The sequence below is a fragment of the Hippoglossus stenolepis genome, chromosome 21 (assembly GCF_022539355.2).
Source record: "Hippoglossus stenolepis isolate QCI-W04-F060 chromosome 21, HSTE1.2, whole genome shotgun sequence".
NCBI lineage: Eukaryota > Metazoa > Chordata > Actinopteri > Pleuronectiformes > Pleuronectidae > Hippoglossus > Hippoglossus stenolepis.
In genome coordinates this window covers 385,846-402,928 of record NC_061503.1, presented here as the reverse complement: position 1 = coordinate 402,928, position 17,083 = coordinate 385,846, and the positions used below count along the sequence as shown (strand labels likewise).

The 17,083-nt window shown below is 39.1% G+C and overlaps 1 protein-coding gene across 1 annotated transcript in view; it reads right to left on the bottom strand.

Annotated features, from left to right (window-relative positions):
* The window catches only part of fasn (fatty acid synthase), a 64,600-nt gene extending 47,587 nt beyond the window's left edge, over positions 1–17,013 (bottom strand). Inside the window, exons 1-2 of the mRNA XM_035145196.2 lie at positions 16,712–17,013; positions 6,999–7,134 (exon numbers count right to left, since the gene is read on the bottom strand). Coding sequence (XP_035001087.2) covers positions 6,999–7,125 — 127 coding nt within the window. The 5' untranslated portion in view covers positions 7,126–7,134; positions 16,712–17,013. The remainder of the gene's footprint in view (positions 1–6,998; positions 7,135–16,711) is intronic.
* Between the last annotated feature and the right edge of the window lie 70 nt (positions 17,014–17,083).

The window sequence follows — 17,083 nt, the reverse complement described above, 5'->3', positions numbered from 1 at the left end:
CTAGGTTCCTGAGTAACATTTTTTTTCTCTTTTTTGTTATGTCCCTTGGTCCTCTGGATGCTTCTGTTTCCTCTTCTATTCACCCTGCTCTCCCTTGATGCCTGGTGTGTGGTCTCACAAGTGTTAGCTAACCCAGTCCAACCCTTTCAGCCAATGAATGCAAGCTCAAGATGGTTGCCAGACACTGAGGGATGGGTCTTTTACTCATTAGATGGAGGATGGGAAAGAGAGGGGCAACAGAGACAATGAACAAAAAAGAATCAGTTATCAAAACATAAAAATCTGTAAAAAGGAGGTAGTGTGGTTTGGGGACTAAAACTTTTAAATAGGGATATTTTTTATTTATTTCTTTGACGGGATCAGGATGAGTGACCGACTCATACACACTAAAAACGATGCTAAGGAAATGGGTAAGGCCATGATCAAACCCAGTTCATGCCCCGCCCTTAATCTCTGTCCTTAATAATTAGAATTTGACATATTACAGCATTACATCTGCAAGAGTACTTGAAGTGAAAGCACTGGAGTGCTTGGTCAAGATGGAAGAAAGACAGCACTGCATCATAAATCCTACTTTTTGAACATGAGGTATGTGTTTCAGTTAGTTGTAGTCACTACGAAATGTTTCTAAATCATTTTCTAAATGTTTTTTCATCACCAGTCATTTTTGTATCACTGCTGATTCTAAAAAACCTTGCCCATGAACAGTTTATTTGTTGGGGTACTTTAGTGTGTGTTCCTCTGTAAACCTTGCAAATTAGAAATGTATAATCACAGCATAATATATAAGGATTATAAACGCAGCAACAGACTTTTTCTGCACGGCTGTTGTTACATAACATTACACCATGCGTGAACTAATATTGTTATTCAGCCGTTTTATATTTTCTGTTCAGTTCAGAAAATGGCTTAAACTTTTGTCTCTGTCTGTATATGCATAATGCAGATTAAAACAAGGATCGATTTTACGTCAAGTATTGAAATAAACTAGAAATACTGTAATGCGGTTGTATGCCTCCGCCAACCAGTGCAGTGTCAGTCTACAAAATTTTTTTCCAGACTCATTTGACGTTACCGTGACCTTTGCCTATCCATTCCATCCATCCATTATCTACACTGCTAATTCTTCGAGGGTCGCGGAGGAAGCTGGAGCCAACACCAGCTGACATTTGGCGAGAGGTCAAATGTCCTCTGATATCTTCCTACAAGGTGCATTCACGGTCCCTCGGACACATCATCGTGTGGCTAAGTCTGCTAGCATCGCCACTTCCGGTGGACTTTTAGGCTTAAAACACGGTGTAAATGACTATGTTTCAAAACGAATATTAATCTTGGGGCTTACGGACACTTGGATGACACCACACGAGCAGTATGGAGGCATGTTATGTTTTTTCTGTTGTTTTATTACGTCTGAAGAAGAGGACACCGTTGACTTCAATTGTATTAGATTCTGCTGCAATGCTGTTTACCCCTGAAACTCCACATTTTACCCACCCCTCCATCAGCATAGTGGTGAGTAGATAATGAGGGAATCTTCTTTTGTCGGAGAGAACTATCCCTTTAAGAGGCAACCGGTGAAGGGATGCAAGGATTGGCGTGATATGAGACTTATGGTTTGTTTTAGCTAAAATACAAGCAGCATTTTCAACAAGCTGCAAACAAGTTATTGAGGTTTGACTAAGGCATATATTGATTGCATTGCAATAGTCCAGGCAGGAAAAGACAAAGGCACGTATGAGCTTTTCTAAGTCAGGGAGAGATAAAAATGATTACATTTTAGATATATTTCGTAGGTGGAAGTAGCAGGATTTAATGATCTCATTAACGCGTGTTTTAAAATTCAGTCTGGAATTAATTGTGACAGCTTCATTTTTAGCTGTTGATTTAATATTGGTTGCCAGGGGACCGAGAAATGGTATGAGTTTGCCTGCAGGCTGATCAGGGCTGAAGATTATTATGTCTGTTTTGTTTTAATTTAACTGAATGACCTTAAATGACATCCATTCCTTAATGGCAGTTAGAAACTCAAGCGGCTATTGTCTGGCTTAAAAGACAGGTAGTTTTGTGTGTCATCGGCATAGGAATGATAGGATATCTCATTAAAATGGCTGATGACATTTCCTATTGCAGGATGAGGATGAGACATTATTCTCAATAAAAAAACTGAAATTTCTCAATCTGAGGGATAAGACTTGAACCATCTAAGGTCAATTCCGGATATGCCGACACACTGTGTTAGTCTATTGCTGAAAATGTTATAATCAATGGTGTCAAATGTAGCACTGAGGTCAAGGAGCAGTAAGATGGAGGAATCACCAGCATCAGCAGACATCAATTAATCATTTGTAATCTTAAGGAAAGCTGTTTCGGTACTGTGACATTTGTGAAATCCAGACTGGAATTTATCAAAAATGTTAATATTATCACACACAGCTAAAAGTTGGGTTCGTACCACCTTTTCAGGGATTTTTTAAATGGGCCTATAATTCGTTGTGTACAAGTGAGGGAATTGAGGAGTCATGTCAGTTGAATGAAAAGCAGAGGAGAAAGAGATGTAAGGATAAATAATTTATTTTTACCAACAATCTTTGCTCACTTCAATGAAGCAAGAAGCATGAATTGGGATTTAGCAACTCGCTCGCTAATTCACGGTGGTACGGTGTTAGCTTAGCAACTTAGCTTTAGAAACTAGAGATGGCTTCTCTCTCCACCTCTAACTCCCTTGCTCTCTCCTGCTCAGTGAACTTGATGTTCACTTTGTCCTCTGCCTCCTTAAGCGATGATGGTACTTGTAATAAATGTAGTATATTTGCCAGGACGGAGGCAAGTTCAGCACCAACCCGTTCATGTTTCTAATAAATTTCTCCCACTCAGCGACACACCCGCTAAGGAACCAACTCTGGTTATTGGCCACTCTATTCTGAGAAACAATAAGTTAGCAGCACTGGCGATTAGACTCAAATGTATTCCTGGGGCCAGAGAGGGCAACATAGTTATATTTAAAACTGCTGGCTAAGGCTAAATGTAGCTACAGTAAGATTGTTATTCACGTTGGGAGTAACGACATCCGACCGCATCAGTCGGAAGTCAGGAAAATTTATATTGATTCAGTGTGTACCTATGCAAAGACAATGTTGGACTCCGTAGTTTTCTCTGGACCCCTGCCTAATGTTACCAGTGATGACATGTACAGCCGCATGTCATCCTCTCACTGCTTGCTGCCGAGGTGGTGTCCACAAATTTGGGGAAACCTGGTGTGATTAGGAGAGATGGTATTCATTCCGCTTTAGACAGGCAACACCATGACAGCCCAGAGTTGAGACCAGGAGGCAGAGTTGCAGTCTTAAATCTTAAATGCTTCTCTGTGCTTCTATTAGAGCCGGTGTGGAGTAATATTAGATAAATAATAAAAATGTATACAAGCATCATATCAGAACCAAAAGATAAAAGGATAAAATGTGGTTTATTAAATATCAGGTCATTCAATTCCAAATCTCTACTTATCAATGATCTGATGACTGACCATCAATTTGATTTAATGTGTCTAACTGAAACCTGAATGCAAAAAGATGAATATGTGGTTTTAAATGAAGCACCCCCACCCATATTAATACTCGAAACGTGAAGGGGTTGCAACAATCTTTAAATCAGACTTATCTATTAACTCTCAACCTTAAGGTAGTTATAACTTTTAAAAGTCTCATCCAAGTACATCCAAGCCTGAAATCACCAAAAAAATGTCATCTAGTTATTATATATCGTCCACCTGCCCCCTAATCTGAATTTCTATCTGAATTCTCAAATTTTTTATCTGAGCTAGCTCTTAGCACAGATAGAGCTGTTTTATTCAACATGTAAATAAACCAACTCACTGTTTCAATCAAACTCTAGATCTTGTTCTGACATATGGCATAGAAATTGAAAGTGTAATAATATTTCCCCCAAACACTATTCTGTCTGACAATTTCTTTTAACTAAAAATTATTAACTAAACTGATTCTGAACAAAACATGTATTATAGTCTGTGTTTATCAGATATTACTGTATACAAATTTAAGGAGACAACTCCTCTGACATTTACTCCACAGCCATGTGTCAATACAATACAGGAGAGTTACCAAAACTTGACACTCCCACACAAGTTGATGACTTTGTAAATTGTACAGCAGCCTCATTACGAACAACCCAGCAGCCCCGCTGAAAAAGAAGATTTCATAATTTTTCTTCAAATCTCTTCATACATACCATCAACTTGTCTTTTAGACCCTATCCCAACAAGACTAAACCTCTGCTTAAAAAGCCCACTCTTGATCCAGATGTTTCAGCTAATTATAGACCCATATCAAGCCTTCCCTTCATTTTCTGTTATGCGATTACTCAGACCAGGGATTCCCACAGGATACCCTGGGGGTGCACGAGCTGCCTCTAGGGCAGAGGTCACTAACAGGCGGACCGCGGTCCGTGTCTGGACCCAGAAGCCGTCCCGTATGGACCCGGACCTACAGCCAAAACAGAAGGTTATTATTTAAAACCTGACGGGGCGCTTCTATTTGTAATCAGCGCAGCTTTTGTAGTCTTTACGGTAGTGGTTTAGCGGATGAGAAACGCACAGACCAATTGCATGCGAGTTAAGCCATCCCACGTGATACTACTCAGCCAATCAAGTCTGTGCATTCCCGGCGGTAAACATTGCGACTCTACAGTGCGGACAGATGAGAGAGTTAGAGGCAAGTTACACATGAAAGACGGTAGAAAGAAAAAGAAAGATAGAGATACAGGTAGAGAAAACAAAGGGAGAGATACAGAGGAGTGAGACGGAGAAAGGGAGAGAAACAGGAGTGAGACGGAGAAAGTGGAGAAACAGGAGTGAGGCCGAAAGTGGAGAAACAGGAGTGAGACGGAGAAAGTGGAGAAACAGGAGTGAGACGGAGAAAGTTGAGAAACAGGAGTGAGATGGAGAAAGGGAGAGAAACAGGAGTGAGACGGAGAAAGTGGAGAAACAGGAGTGAGACGGAGAAAGGGAGCGAAACAGAGGAGTGAGACGGAGAAAGTGGAGAAACAGGAGTGAGACGGAGAAAGTTGAGAAACAGGAGTGAGACGGAGAAAGTGGAGAAACAGGAGTGAGATGGAGAAAGTGGAGAAACAGGAGTGAGATGGAGAAAGTGGAGAAACAGGAGTGAGACGGAGAAAGGGAGAGAAACAGACGAACAAAGTGGGGGAGCGGGATATAAGAGGGGAAGAAAGTGATTCTAAAACTGTTCAATTGTTAAGATGTGTTGAGATTTATTATCTGTAAAATTGGTTGAGACTTTTGAGTCAAGATGTGAAACAGAAAAAGGGAAATTCAAGCTTTTGATCCCTTTATTTTATTTTTCTGAAGTTAAGCCCTTTATTTGAACATGCACAATTTTCACATTTTATTTATTTTCTCTTATTTTGAAATGCAGCCCTACTTTTATTTAGTTAATGAGAGAACATTATACATATCTGCAATCATACATATATGTTCAGTTCTTTGTTACATGACAATAAATATTGTCAAAAAGTTTTTGAATCGTACTGACTTCATTTGATTTGACAGTCAGGTATTTAGTACATGCAGATGTTGATACAACTACTAGGCTACTTAAATATATATCACACTAAATAGTTAGACATTATGATCTTCCGGACCTTTGCTTCAAGAAATTTTCTCTAACTGGACCTCTTTAAATTTTAGTTGAATACCCCTGCTCTAGGGGGTGCGCGAGAGAAAAAATGTAATGGTGCTCTCTCCCCCTCCCCCTCCCTCTCCCTCTCTCTTGCTGCAGGCTGAGCCACCTTGGAAATCCTCAAATGGATCATCTTTTTTATCCATATCTGTTTCTGAGCCTATGCATTGCTTTAGCAATATCATTAGAAAGCACCACATACACTTCCATTGTTATATAGATGTGCTTATCTATGAAGCCTGATAAATCTAATCACTTAGTTCAACTTCAGGAATGTCTCAAGAACATCAAGGCCTGGATGACTCAGAACTTTTTACTTCTAAATTCTCTATTGTGAGGAACCTTGGAGTTATGTTTGACCAGGACAGGTAATTTAACCCACATATTTACAAGTCTCTAAGACAGCTTTCTTCCACCTGCGCAATATTTAGAAAATTAGGAACATCCTGTCTCAGAAGGGATCATATCATTCCTGTCTTAACTTCTCTGCATTGGCACCCTGTAAAATTCAGAATAGAATAAAAAATCCTGCTCCTCACATTCAAAGCCCTTAACAATCAAGCCCCTTATATCAAAGAGCTCATAGCACCGCACAGTCTGTAAGAATAGAATGGGAGGTAGAGCCTTCAGCTACCAGGCTTCCCTAGCAGTGGACCCAGCTCCCATTTTGGGTTCTATAATTATCATTCTTATTATTCTCACTATAACAACTAGTCTGACAGAGCTGAAACATGATGGTTACACAACTGTACCTGGCGACATACAACTAAAATTGAATTGAATTGACAAAGATGTCAACAGTTTGTCGTGATGAGAGCTGACGACGGTCTCGATGTGCTGGAAACAAAATCCTGTGGTCTCCGCAGCAGAATTAATATGTTACATCCTGTCTCTGTCTGTTGTACCACCCAGAATTTGTTGCTGTTGTGAACAGAGCAGAGAATCTTCCACTGCGTTGTTCTTGTGCAAAAGGAAAACTGCAGAGAGAGTCCGGACCCAATTCTGCTGAGATCCTCCACAGGACATGTCTGAAAACGGCTATACAGACTAAAACAAAGACATGACAGGATGCTGGCTTCACAGCTGCAGTGGTAGTCAGACTGGATTTTGCTGCTCTGTGAAACTAATATAAAAGAAAATTCTAATAGTTACAAATTGTACCCACCTCTATCAATTTTTGCTGAGTTCAATCTGATTTTGACTTCAAAAAAATAGGGCTGAGAGAGAGTGGGACTGACCTTCCACTGAAGAACAATCAACAAAATCCAGCTTTATGTGGAGTCTCACCTGGTGTCCATCGCCGGTTGTCCTCTGTCACCATGTCCACACCATTGATAAGGTTTTCCCAGAATTCCTCCAGATTGTTGGACTCAGGCAAACGTCCCGATATGCCTGCTATGACTATCTCATCCATGCTGAGTTACTGTGAACAGAGTGTAAGAGAGATATGTCACATTTTATATGCACTGTGCTGAATGATTAATACCAGACCGACTAGCAACAACATTAATTGGGAACATCCTGTCTCAGAAGGATGCTGAGAAACTAGTCAGTGCATTTGTTACCTCTAGACTGGATTACTGTAATTCTTTATTATCAGGATGTCCTAGTAAGTCTGTGAAAAGCCTCCAGTTAAATGCTGCAGCATAAGTTCTGACAGGAACTAGAAGGAGAGATCATATAACTCCTGTCTTAGCTTCTTTGCATTGGCTCCCTGTAAAATTTAGAATAGAATTCAAGATCCTGCTCCTCACATAGCACAAAGCCCTCAAAAATCAAGCCCCTTCATATGTCAAATAACTCATAACACCATATTGTCCCAATAGATCACTTCAATCCCACAATACAGCCTCTCTTGTGGTTCCTAGAGTCTGTAAGAGTAGAATGGGAGGTAAAGCCTTCAGCTACCAGGCTCCGCTCCTGTGGAACCAGCTCCCACTCTGGGTTCGGGAGGCAGACACCATCTCTACATTTAGGGTTAAACTTAAAACATTCCTTTTTGATGAAGCCTATAGTTAGGGCTGGATCAGGTGGGCCCTGAACCATCCCTTCATTATGCTGCTATAGGCCTATACTGCTGGGGGAACTCCCATCATGCACTGAGCACTCTCTCTCCCTCTCTCTGTCTCTCTGCCCCCACATTTATTTATTTATTTTACTACATGTCACTAACTTTGTGTTTTTTCCCTCCCATAGTCTGTCTCTGTCTCTGTCTCTGTCTCTGTCTCTTTGCAGGTATCTATGACTCCAGAGCTGCAGGATTCCGAGCTGCTATCATTAATAACATCTTTACATCCATAATTATCACTCTTATTGTTTTCATTATAACAACTAGTCAGAGCTGAAACCTGATTCTGTTCCTGGTCTTTCTCTCCTCTCTCTCCCCCTCCCCCTCCCATCCATCTCCCCTCTCCTCCCCATTTTTCTCTGCTCACCCCAATCTGTCAAGGCAGATGGCCGCCCACATTGAGTCTGGTTCTGCTAGTGGTTTCTTCCAGTTATTGAGGGAGTTTTTTCTCTCCATAGTCGCCAAAGTGCTTGCTCATTGTGGGAACTGTTGGGTTTCTCTAAAATCTTTAAGGTCTTGACCTTCTATGTAAAGTGCCTTGAGATAATGTATATCATAATTTGGCACTATAAAATAGAAATAAAATTGAATTAAAATAAAAACTGTTTTACACATATGTAAAAATTAGGGCTGTCAAAATTAACACGTACATTTTTTTAACGCATGCGCAGAATGACCCGCTCCATGTACCCATACCCCCACTCACTCGCTCAGAGCGACACAAGCAGTGAGTTCGGAGTTCGTTCACATGAAGCAGCCGCTCAGTGACTTTGTGGAAGAACAGTGAAATACAGATTTTCTCTGGTCTCAGCTGCTCAGTGATCAGCGCCGCTGCGTCATGATCAGAGCAGAAGCTGCTGGTTGTTCTCCTTTACACTCGACATCTATTGCACTTCTGTCCGTCCTGGGAGAGGGATCCCTCACATGTGGCTCTCTCTGAGGTTTTTACATTCTTTTTACCCTGTTAAAAGTTTTTTTTTGTAGTTTTTCCTTACTCTTGTTGAGGGTTAAGGGCAGAGGTTGTCACACCTTGTTAAAGCCCTATGAGACAAATTGTGATTTGTGAATATGGGCTATACAAATAAAATTTGATTGATTGATTGATTGATGGTTTGTACCGAGCTGGAGTTTCTGTGTCCTCCTCCACTCTGCTCTCACTTGAACTAATAAACACTCATCACAAGTTATCAGGACCTGATCAGTACATGAAGTAACTTAGTGTTTGTTTGATTCGCTCCAGAGTTTATGAGACTGAATTTAAACATCATGAAAATGACAACATGTTGTGCTCAGTACAACACGAGACGTGACGCTCACAGTCAGGACTCAGTGTTAAAATGAGCGGAGCGACACGCAGACATGATCAGGTCAACACAGTTCAGACCATAAAACAGTTCAAGTCATAAAGTATTTGGACAGGTTGTATATGTATGTAGATACAGGTCATAAAACTTACTTTTCAACTACAACATAGGTTTCAACCATACTTAGTTAATTTTTCCAGTACAGTGGTGACTAAAATACTCAGATATTCTGTAATTCATGATCATATATGTTATGCCTGATCGAATATTGGCATCATTCAATTTGAAATATGCAATTAAATTTATATCTGTGATCCACTGCTGCCACTCGTAAACTGATGACATTGGACGTTGGTGTTTAACGAATAATCTTGAGTTTAAGACTGACATCAAGAATAATGTCTTCTCAACATTCTACACAGTGTCTACTTAACTTTAGCCTAATCATGTCTGAGATCATCTTCTAAAATGCACTACTGATGATACATCCCACTAAATTACTATTTTTGCTGAAAACTTGTTTCTGTTTAGTTTAACTTTGGAAAAGAAAAAAAAGATTTCATCTAGCTCCTAATCGGTATTCAAAAAAAGACATTATTTTTTAACTCTAAGAAATTCTTAAAATAGAATTTCTGAATGTATGTGTGACATGTGCTTGTAAGCTGTGGGCCCCACAGAGTGATAGCAGCTGGTTCAGTATGTGCAGGCACAATTACCGATCACATGTCAACAGCGCAACACTCAGTAGTGTAAAAAATGTCATTCAAAGTCCCTGAAATTATTCTTCGCAGCAAAATATGAAATATGAATTCTCAAAAATGTCTCTGTGAAAGAAATTAAAATATATTCATTAACACAACATAAGATTTGTAATTGTAATGTATTATAAGTGTTGACACCGGATGACAGGTTTGGAAAGGAGTCCCTCTGAGCATGCATGAAAGAGCACTTATAGTTGACAATGTCGTCTGTTCATGGACTATTCTGTGTACATGAGCATATCAATTTTGAACAGTGTGTGTGTGTGTGTATCTTTGGTCTTTGTTGCTTCTTTCTAGGTCAAGCCTTTTTTGTGTTATGCATCAGCCAATGAGCTAGCAGCTTAGGACAATGTTACCCTAAATCAAAGCATGCACCCCTACCTCAGTGTAGAGCAACAGTGTTAACATCATCCTCTGATTCCTTCCCTCAAAACATAGTGTACAGTCATTAGATATTTAGCACACTGCCTGAGCCCATGTTGCTGACTTCCCCTCACCTACGTTTTTTTGTAGAAATGAAAATCCAATCATTATGATAATAGCAGAAATAAACTAGTGTAATGCAAAACACCATCCTAAAAAAATCCCATCAAATTTGGGTGCAGATCTGGATCAGATGTGAATCCAGGATTTTTTTTCTTTGTTTATCATTGAAAGATTTAGTGTTTTATTTAACATTTTCATTGATTTCTCAGAGAATTATTCATAGATCTTGATTTGAAAAAGGCATTTTAAGTGTACTGATATTAAGTGAGTGTGTGCAATTTGGTTTAGATCCCAAAAAAATCCAGAATTTTCATTTGGTTTCATAAGAGTGTTGGGCCTAGGTGGAGGTATGCACTCTACTGACTGCCATTGTGGTTCATATTGATTTCTTTCAACATGAAATATTGTTATATAAGTTTTTTTTAAACCTACTATTTAATTTTGTGATTTGAGAAAATGTGTTTTAAACACATTGAAACATGTTTAATATATTACATTACATATCATTTTCAATCTATCCATACTCTACAAAACAAGCAAAGGCCACCCTCAAATCAGAAAGGTCCTAGATAACTTGTGATATGCAGGTTGTTGGCCAAAAGCATATAGGTTGTTAATTATGGCATCATTAGTATCTGACAGTGCAGAATATGACAACAACATCATCAGCATTACAATGAAAAAATACCAATAGTATTTATTTCATACTGTGCATACAGGTTAAATTATGCAGCACCCTAATTTAACTACGATGAGGGCTCATGTCTAAACACAGGGTGAAAAATATGCTGCTGAAATCTGAAAGTATTTATTGTATAAGGGATGGATATATAGCCTCTGTAAGGTCAAGGGTGGCTTGGTTGTGGCGATTGTGGCAGTGTCTGACTATGCCTGATTCCTAACTAATCCAAAAAGGGGCAGAGAAGTGGAGCTGAGGTTAGACAATTAAAGACTGGTTGCTGAAACATGTTCTCCTGGCTCGAAGCTACCTAAGGCTAAGAAGCTAACACTACTCTGCATTGATAGCCCACTAGCAGAGTAAACACTATGCGGCACAATCTTAAAAATGCTTCATATTTCTGTAACTGTGATATTTTGCAATACAAAATTTGGTTGAGGTTTGCACAAATTTGTTGGGTTACCGTGAATTAGCAGAATGTTTATTTATTACATGTCTAACGAACAATTTAACAAGTGTTCTCACGTCGACTTCTCCTGGACTACTATGGACTTTATACTAGGTGGTCACGCGGACTCACTCTGACATTTATGTGCACATGCACCTCCTCCGGAGAAAATACGGAGGGCCTGAGGAGTCCAGTGCATGTCTGAAAGCAGAGAAGAGCCACCAGTTGATACAAAATGCTGCAGCAAAAGTGCTGACAGGAACTAGAAGAACGGAGCATGTTACTCCTGTCTTAGATTCTCTGCATTGACTCCCTGTAAAATGCAGAATAGAATTTACAGGGAATTTACTCTTTTATTTATGCTTCCAATGCAGATGAACCACCATTCATGTCGGGTGCTGCTCTTTAATAAGAACTGCAAAGGATTTAGGGTGATAGGCGGAGATTTCAATTGCACAATGAATTCTATCTTAGATAAATCCAATCAGACTAAGACCCTCAGTTCAAAATCTTCAAAAGTCCTTCAGGGGTTATGTAAAGAATGTGGCCTATCAGATGTTTGATGCATATTGAGGCTAGGTTTCAGAGATTATACCTTTTTCTCAAATGTTCATAATTCATATTCTTGAATAGATTATTTTGTATCCATTCAAAATATATGTACATAATAAAAGATTGTAGAATTAATCCAATTATTCTCTCAGATCATGTCAGAATTCATGTAATTATTCAATTAGATGGGGAAAACTTAATCTTCAAGCAATTTAAATTGGATGTCTCCTTGCTTAAAGATGAAGAATTTAAATCTAGAATGCGAGTATAGATAGTGATCTGTATTTATAAAGTGCTTTTATAGTCTTGATGACCACTCAAAGCTCTTAAGAGTACAGTTTTAATGCCATTCACACGCACATTCATAAAGAGCATCTATGAGCAATTTTTGAGGGGCAATTCAGGGTTTAGTCTCTTGACCAAAGACACTTCGGCATGCAGATGGGGAAGACTGGGATCGAGCCCCCGACCTTCTGGTTAGAGGACGACCGTTCTACCCCTCTCAGCCACAACTGCTTCGGCTATACAAACTATGTAAAGGAAAACAATGACACCCTTATAGATCCTAATATTACATGGAAAGCTGCAAAAGCCACTTTAAGAGGAGAAATAATTTCAAATTCAAGTCAAAGTTAGCTTTATTGTCAATTCTGCCATATGTACAGGACATAAACAGGATTGAAATGCTCTCTGATCCCCGGTGTAAACATATAAGTAGAAAGTGAGTGGGGGGAAGGTTGGATTTGATGTGATTATATTACATTACATTTAATTTAGCTGACACTTTGATCCAAAGCGACTTACAATAAGTACATTCAACCATGAGGGTACAAACCCAGAACAACAATCAAGTAAATACATTTTCCTTACGAAGGCAAAACTAGAAAGTGCTGTAAGTGCCATATAAGTGCGACTTAATATGTATATAGTGTTTTTTTAATTTATTTTTATCCAAGGTATAGTCGGAAGAGATGTGTCTTTAGTCTGGGGCGGAAGATCTGTAGACTTTCTGACGTCCTGATGTCAATGGGGAGCTCATTCCACCATTTAGGAGCCAGGACAGCAAACAGTCGTGATTTTGATGAGTGGTTAGCTCGCAGTGAGGGAGCAACAAGCCGATTGGCAGATGCAGAGCGGAGTGAACGGGCTGGGGTGTAACGTTTGACCATGTCCTGGATGTAGACTGGACCCGATCCGTTCGCAGCACGGTACGCAAGTACTAATGTTTTGAAACGGATGCGGGCAGCCACCGGTAACCAGTGAAGGGAGCGGAGGAGCAGAGTAGTGTGAGTGAATTTAGGTTGGTTAAAAACCCGTCGAGCTGCTGCATTCTGGATGAGCTGCAGAGGTCGGATGGCACTAGCAGGTAGACCTGCCAGGAGGGAGTTACAATAGTCTAGGCGTGAGATGACCAGGGCCTGGACCAGAACCTGCGCCGCCTTCTGAGTGAGAAGGTGACTTATTCTCCTGATGTTTTATGTTTTAGAAATGAGACCCCAGGTCCAGATGGCTTTTCAGCCAAATTCTATATCAAATTCGGGACTGATCTTCTGCCTATTTTTACGTCAATGATTCACAAAAGAACACTTCCTCAATCTATGAACGTAGCACATATCATTGTGTGGCAATGACCCCCTAAACTTTTTTTTAAGCTTTAAATCAATTTAATGTGTGTTCTAATTTAATAGATTGGATCAAATCCAGTTATAAAAATCTAAAGCACTAGTTATTACTATTGGTGTAACCTCTGAATTCTTCTCTTTATCCAGAGGGAAAAGACAGGGGTGTCCACTGTCACCTTTGCATTTTGCAATACAATACAAATATTGAAGGATGAGGATTTATAATAATGAACAAAAAATTATCCCTATATGCTAATGACTTAATTTTATATATAACTGATCCAAACAATTTTACATATATTGCAGCGACTTCGTGAAAAAAAAACATGTTGCTGAGAGACTGAGGTTGGGCCTAATAAATTGAATGATGCGCTGATCTAAAATCACTGCAATCCGTAAAATCCATTTTAACTTTTATTAAAGAAAAAGAAGATCAATTTATTGGACTTAGCACAAACTCATAGATTAAATCAATCAAACAGAAAATAGCAGGTTGCGTAACGAAGTTTAGAGGTCAACAAAAAAATACAGCGTCCCTACTCACCCTCTTTCCTTCCTGAACAGGTGCTTCAATCAACTATGAAACCCCGCCCCTATCCTTATGACCTATTTCCTGCCAAATTAATAGGATCACAAGTAAACAATAAATAACAAATAATCTAAATAATCCTCCCAAAATACAAACCCATTACATCTTATAACATAACCAACAAATAATAATATACTTCTTTAACATATTTATGGATCCTTCATGTATTTATGTATATGTAGCACAATAGAACAATATAGAAAATATTCAGGATTTTAAATTTATTTTAACAAATCCAACACTTACCTCCTACATATAACACCAACAGAAAAAATGCTAAAGTCTACAATGTAATTCAATATTTGGAAATAAATATTACACCACATTTAGTGACCTCAGGGTCACTGGGGAGACAGAACTCACTGTGGGTCGAGATGGAAGCCAACATGATTGACCCCTTGCCTTTGGACTGTCTTATCTTTATAAATAGATCACTTTAACATTTCTCAATTGTGCAAAATTCTGTCTGTGTAATATAAACGGTTCATGTGCAATCCATTCACTGTACATATTCTCTCACATAATATATTTCTTTACATTGTATATATTAGTTTAATTACATTTATATTTTTCTATATCTCTATATATTTCTTTTATATTTCTACGTATTACTGCTGATGTATTTTTGCTGCTGTAATATTGCAAATTTCCCAATTGTGGGACTGATAAAGGACTTATTATTATTATTATTATTATTTCACTGTTATCAACACACTGCTAGCCTGGAAGGATGTACTAAAAAACTTGAATTATAAAGTTTTTATCAAATTCTAATACTGGTTTCAATATACAGGCCTGTTTCTGTATTTGGGAAACAAAGAAAACCGGGCTACCCGAGGAGCACATCACTATTCCAACCAATAAGCAATGTGGGTATTTGTGCTTGTGCACAGGACAGGGGGAATACAGCGATTCCCCTGGGAACAGTCATAAACATCCTCTTTGGCTAAAGGTACATAACGTAATCATTCCTCTGCCTTCTACTATCAAGGGATTAGAGGACAACATTCAAATATCTCACAGAATGTTATTCCCACTATAATTTTCATAGCTAACCCAATGAAGATAACGAAGCAGTGAAAGGGCGAAGACCTGTGTGAACATCAGTGATGCGTTTCAACTGTGAAGAGACCACAGAGAGTTGAAAGGGATGAAATGGGGTGTATTTGTTTTGGTCCTTCCCCAGAATTATTTACCCCAACTTTAATACTTTAACTCCAGCAGTTTTCAGACATGAACTGTGTCTGACCGAGAATACTCATGGAGGCTCTCACTTAGACATTTGTGTTCTCACATCTCACATACAGCCCTCTGCGAGAATTTACGGAGATTCCCTGGAGTTCAGTGCATGTCTAAGCAGCTCACATTTTGGTAATGATCCTAAAGTACTTAAGGATCTGAACACTTCTTCCACCACTGACTGTAATGTAGCTTGATTGCTATTATTGCACTAGTTTCACCACATCTTTTTTTCTATGACATAATGTGACACCCAATGGTCACATATACTACTCTCTTCAGATGTACCTAACTCAGAAATATTTGAATACCAGCCGTACTGTCACTCAGAAATTAAATGACTTTTCAGTGCTTTTTGGCTTGAAATATACTATACAAAGAGTAATAATGGACTATGTTGAGGAGCCCTGTCCACACTGTTTTAGCCATCTCTTGGTGAAATATACAAACATTTTGGTGCAATACGTATCCAGTTCTTACAATGCATCCTTGCAGATGCATGCAGAGATATGTCACAGCTTATATTAAACATTCCCCTCACTACTGTTACAGTGTGCATGTTGAATGTTCAGCCACTAATTGCACATGAAAGTATGCTGAGGATTTATAAACTGTGCAAGATTATATGGCTGTTGAGAAAGTAACGCATTTCTTTAACACATTTATTTCTTACAAATTGTTACAAGTTCTCATGGCCCCCCCCAATTATCCAGTATAAGTACCAGTCTAAGCTACTCTGAGTACAGTAAATCAATAAGATCTAACCTGATGACCCTGATGACTGTGGGGTTGTGGCATTTATCAATCTTTGTTAACATTTTTGGTCATTTATAAAGGTTGCTAGTCATAATCAATACTTAATATTATATAATATATATATATCATAATATTTGAAGAATAAGCTACTACTAAGAAATAATTTCAAATTTTGGCTTGAATGTGACCCATCAACACAGTTTATCTCCATCAAGAGGAAACAAACGAGTTAACGAGTAAACGAGTTAACGAGTTAAGCATATGGTGATCTCGAGGTGAACAAAAATACTGACCAAAGAAAATATGTCCAGTCATCCCTTTCATAGATGCAATTGCCTTGCCATGCCAAATTAAAGGAGTTTCAGTTTAATATAACACTGTCATTAACTGCAAACAAATAACAATGACAGGTTTTAACCGTAAGCGACACATTCATGCATGTTAGTGACGACATAACTAGCTGAACACCAAAGCTAGTAACCGTTAGTGAACTTACCTGTTTCACCGACGGTGTGACGTCTCTGCAAAATCAATACTTCGGGCCACTTGGTGAGATGTATTGTCTCGTTATTTGCGTCAGCTACACCTCGATAGTCCACGGTAGTGTTCCTCGAACCTAAACTGTAGGGAGGAAAGGCTGCCTCTGTCGTGTCCCCTGTGTGAAGGGTTACCTTCGGCGCATCAGTGAATCTTTTTTCTCTGATGAATTTAAATGTCTCACATTCTGTCTGGCCACGCCACATGGGCTGACAGCTCGCACAGTCCAATGAGAAAAGAGGCAGGCCTCTTGGATACAGCCAGTGATGGAGTAATTCGTTGAACGCCCCCGTATAGTCGGACAGAAGAAAAAAACGGTGGAGATGGGGTT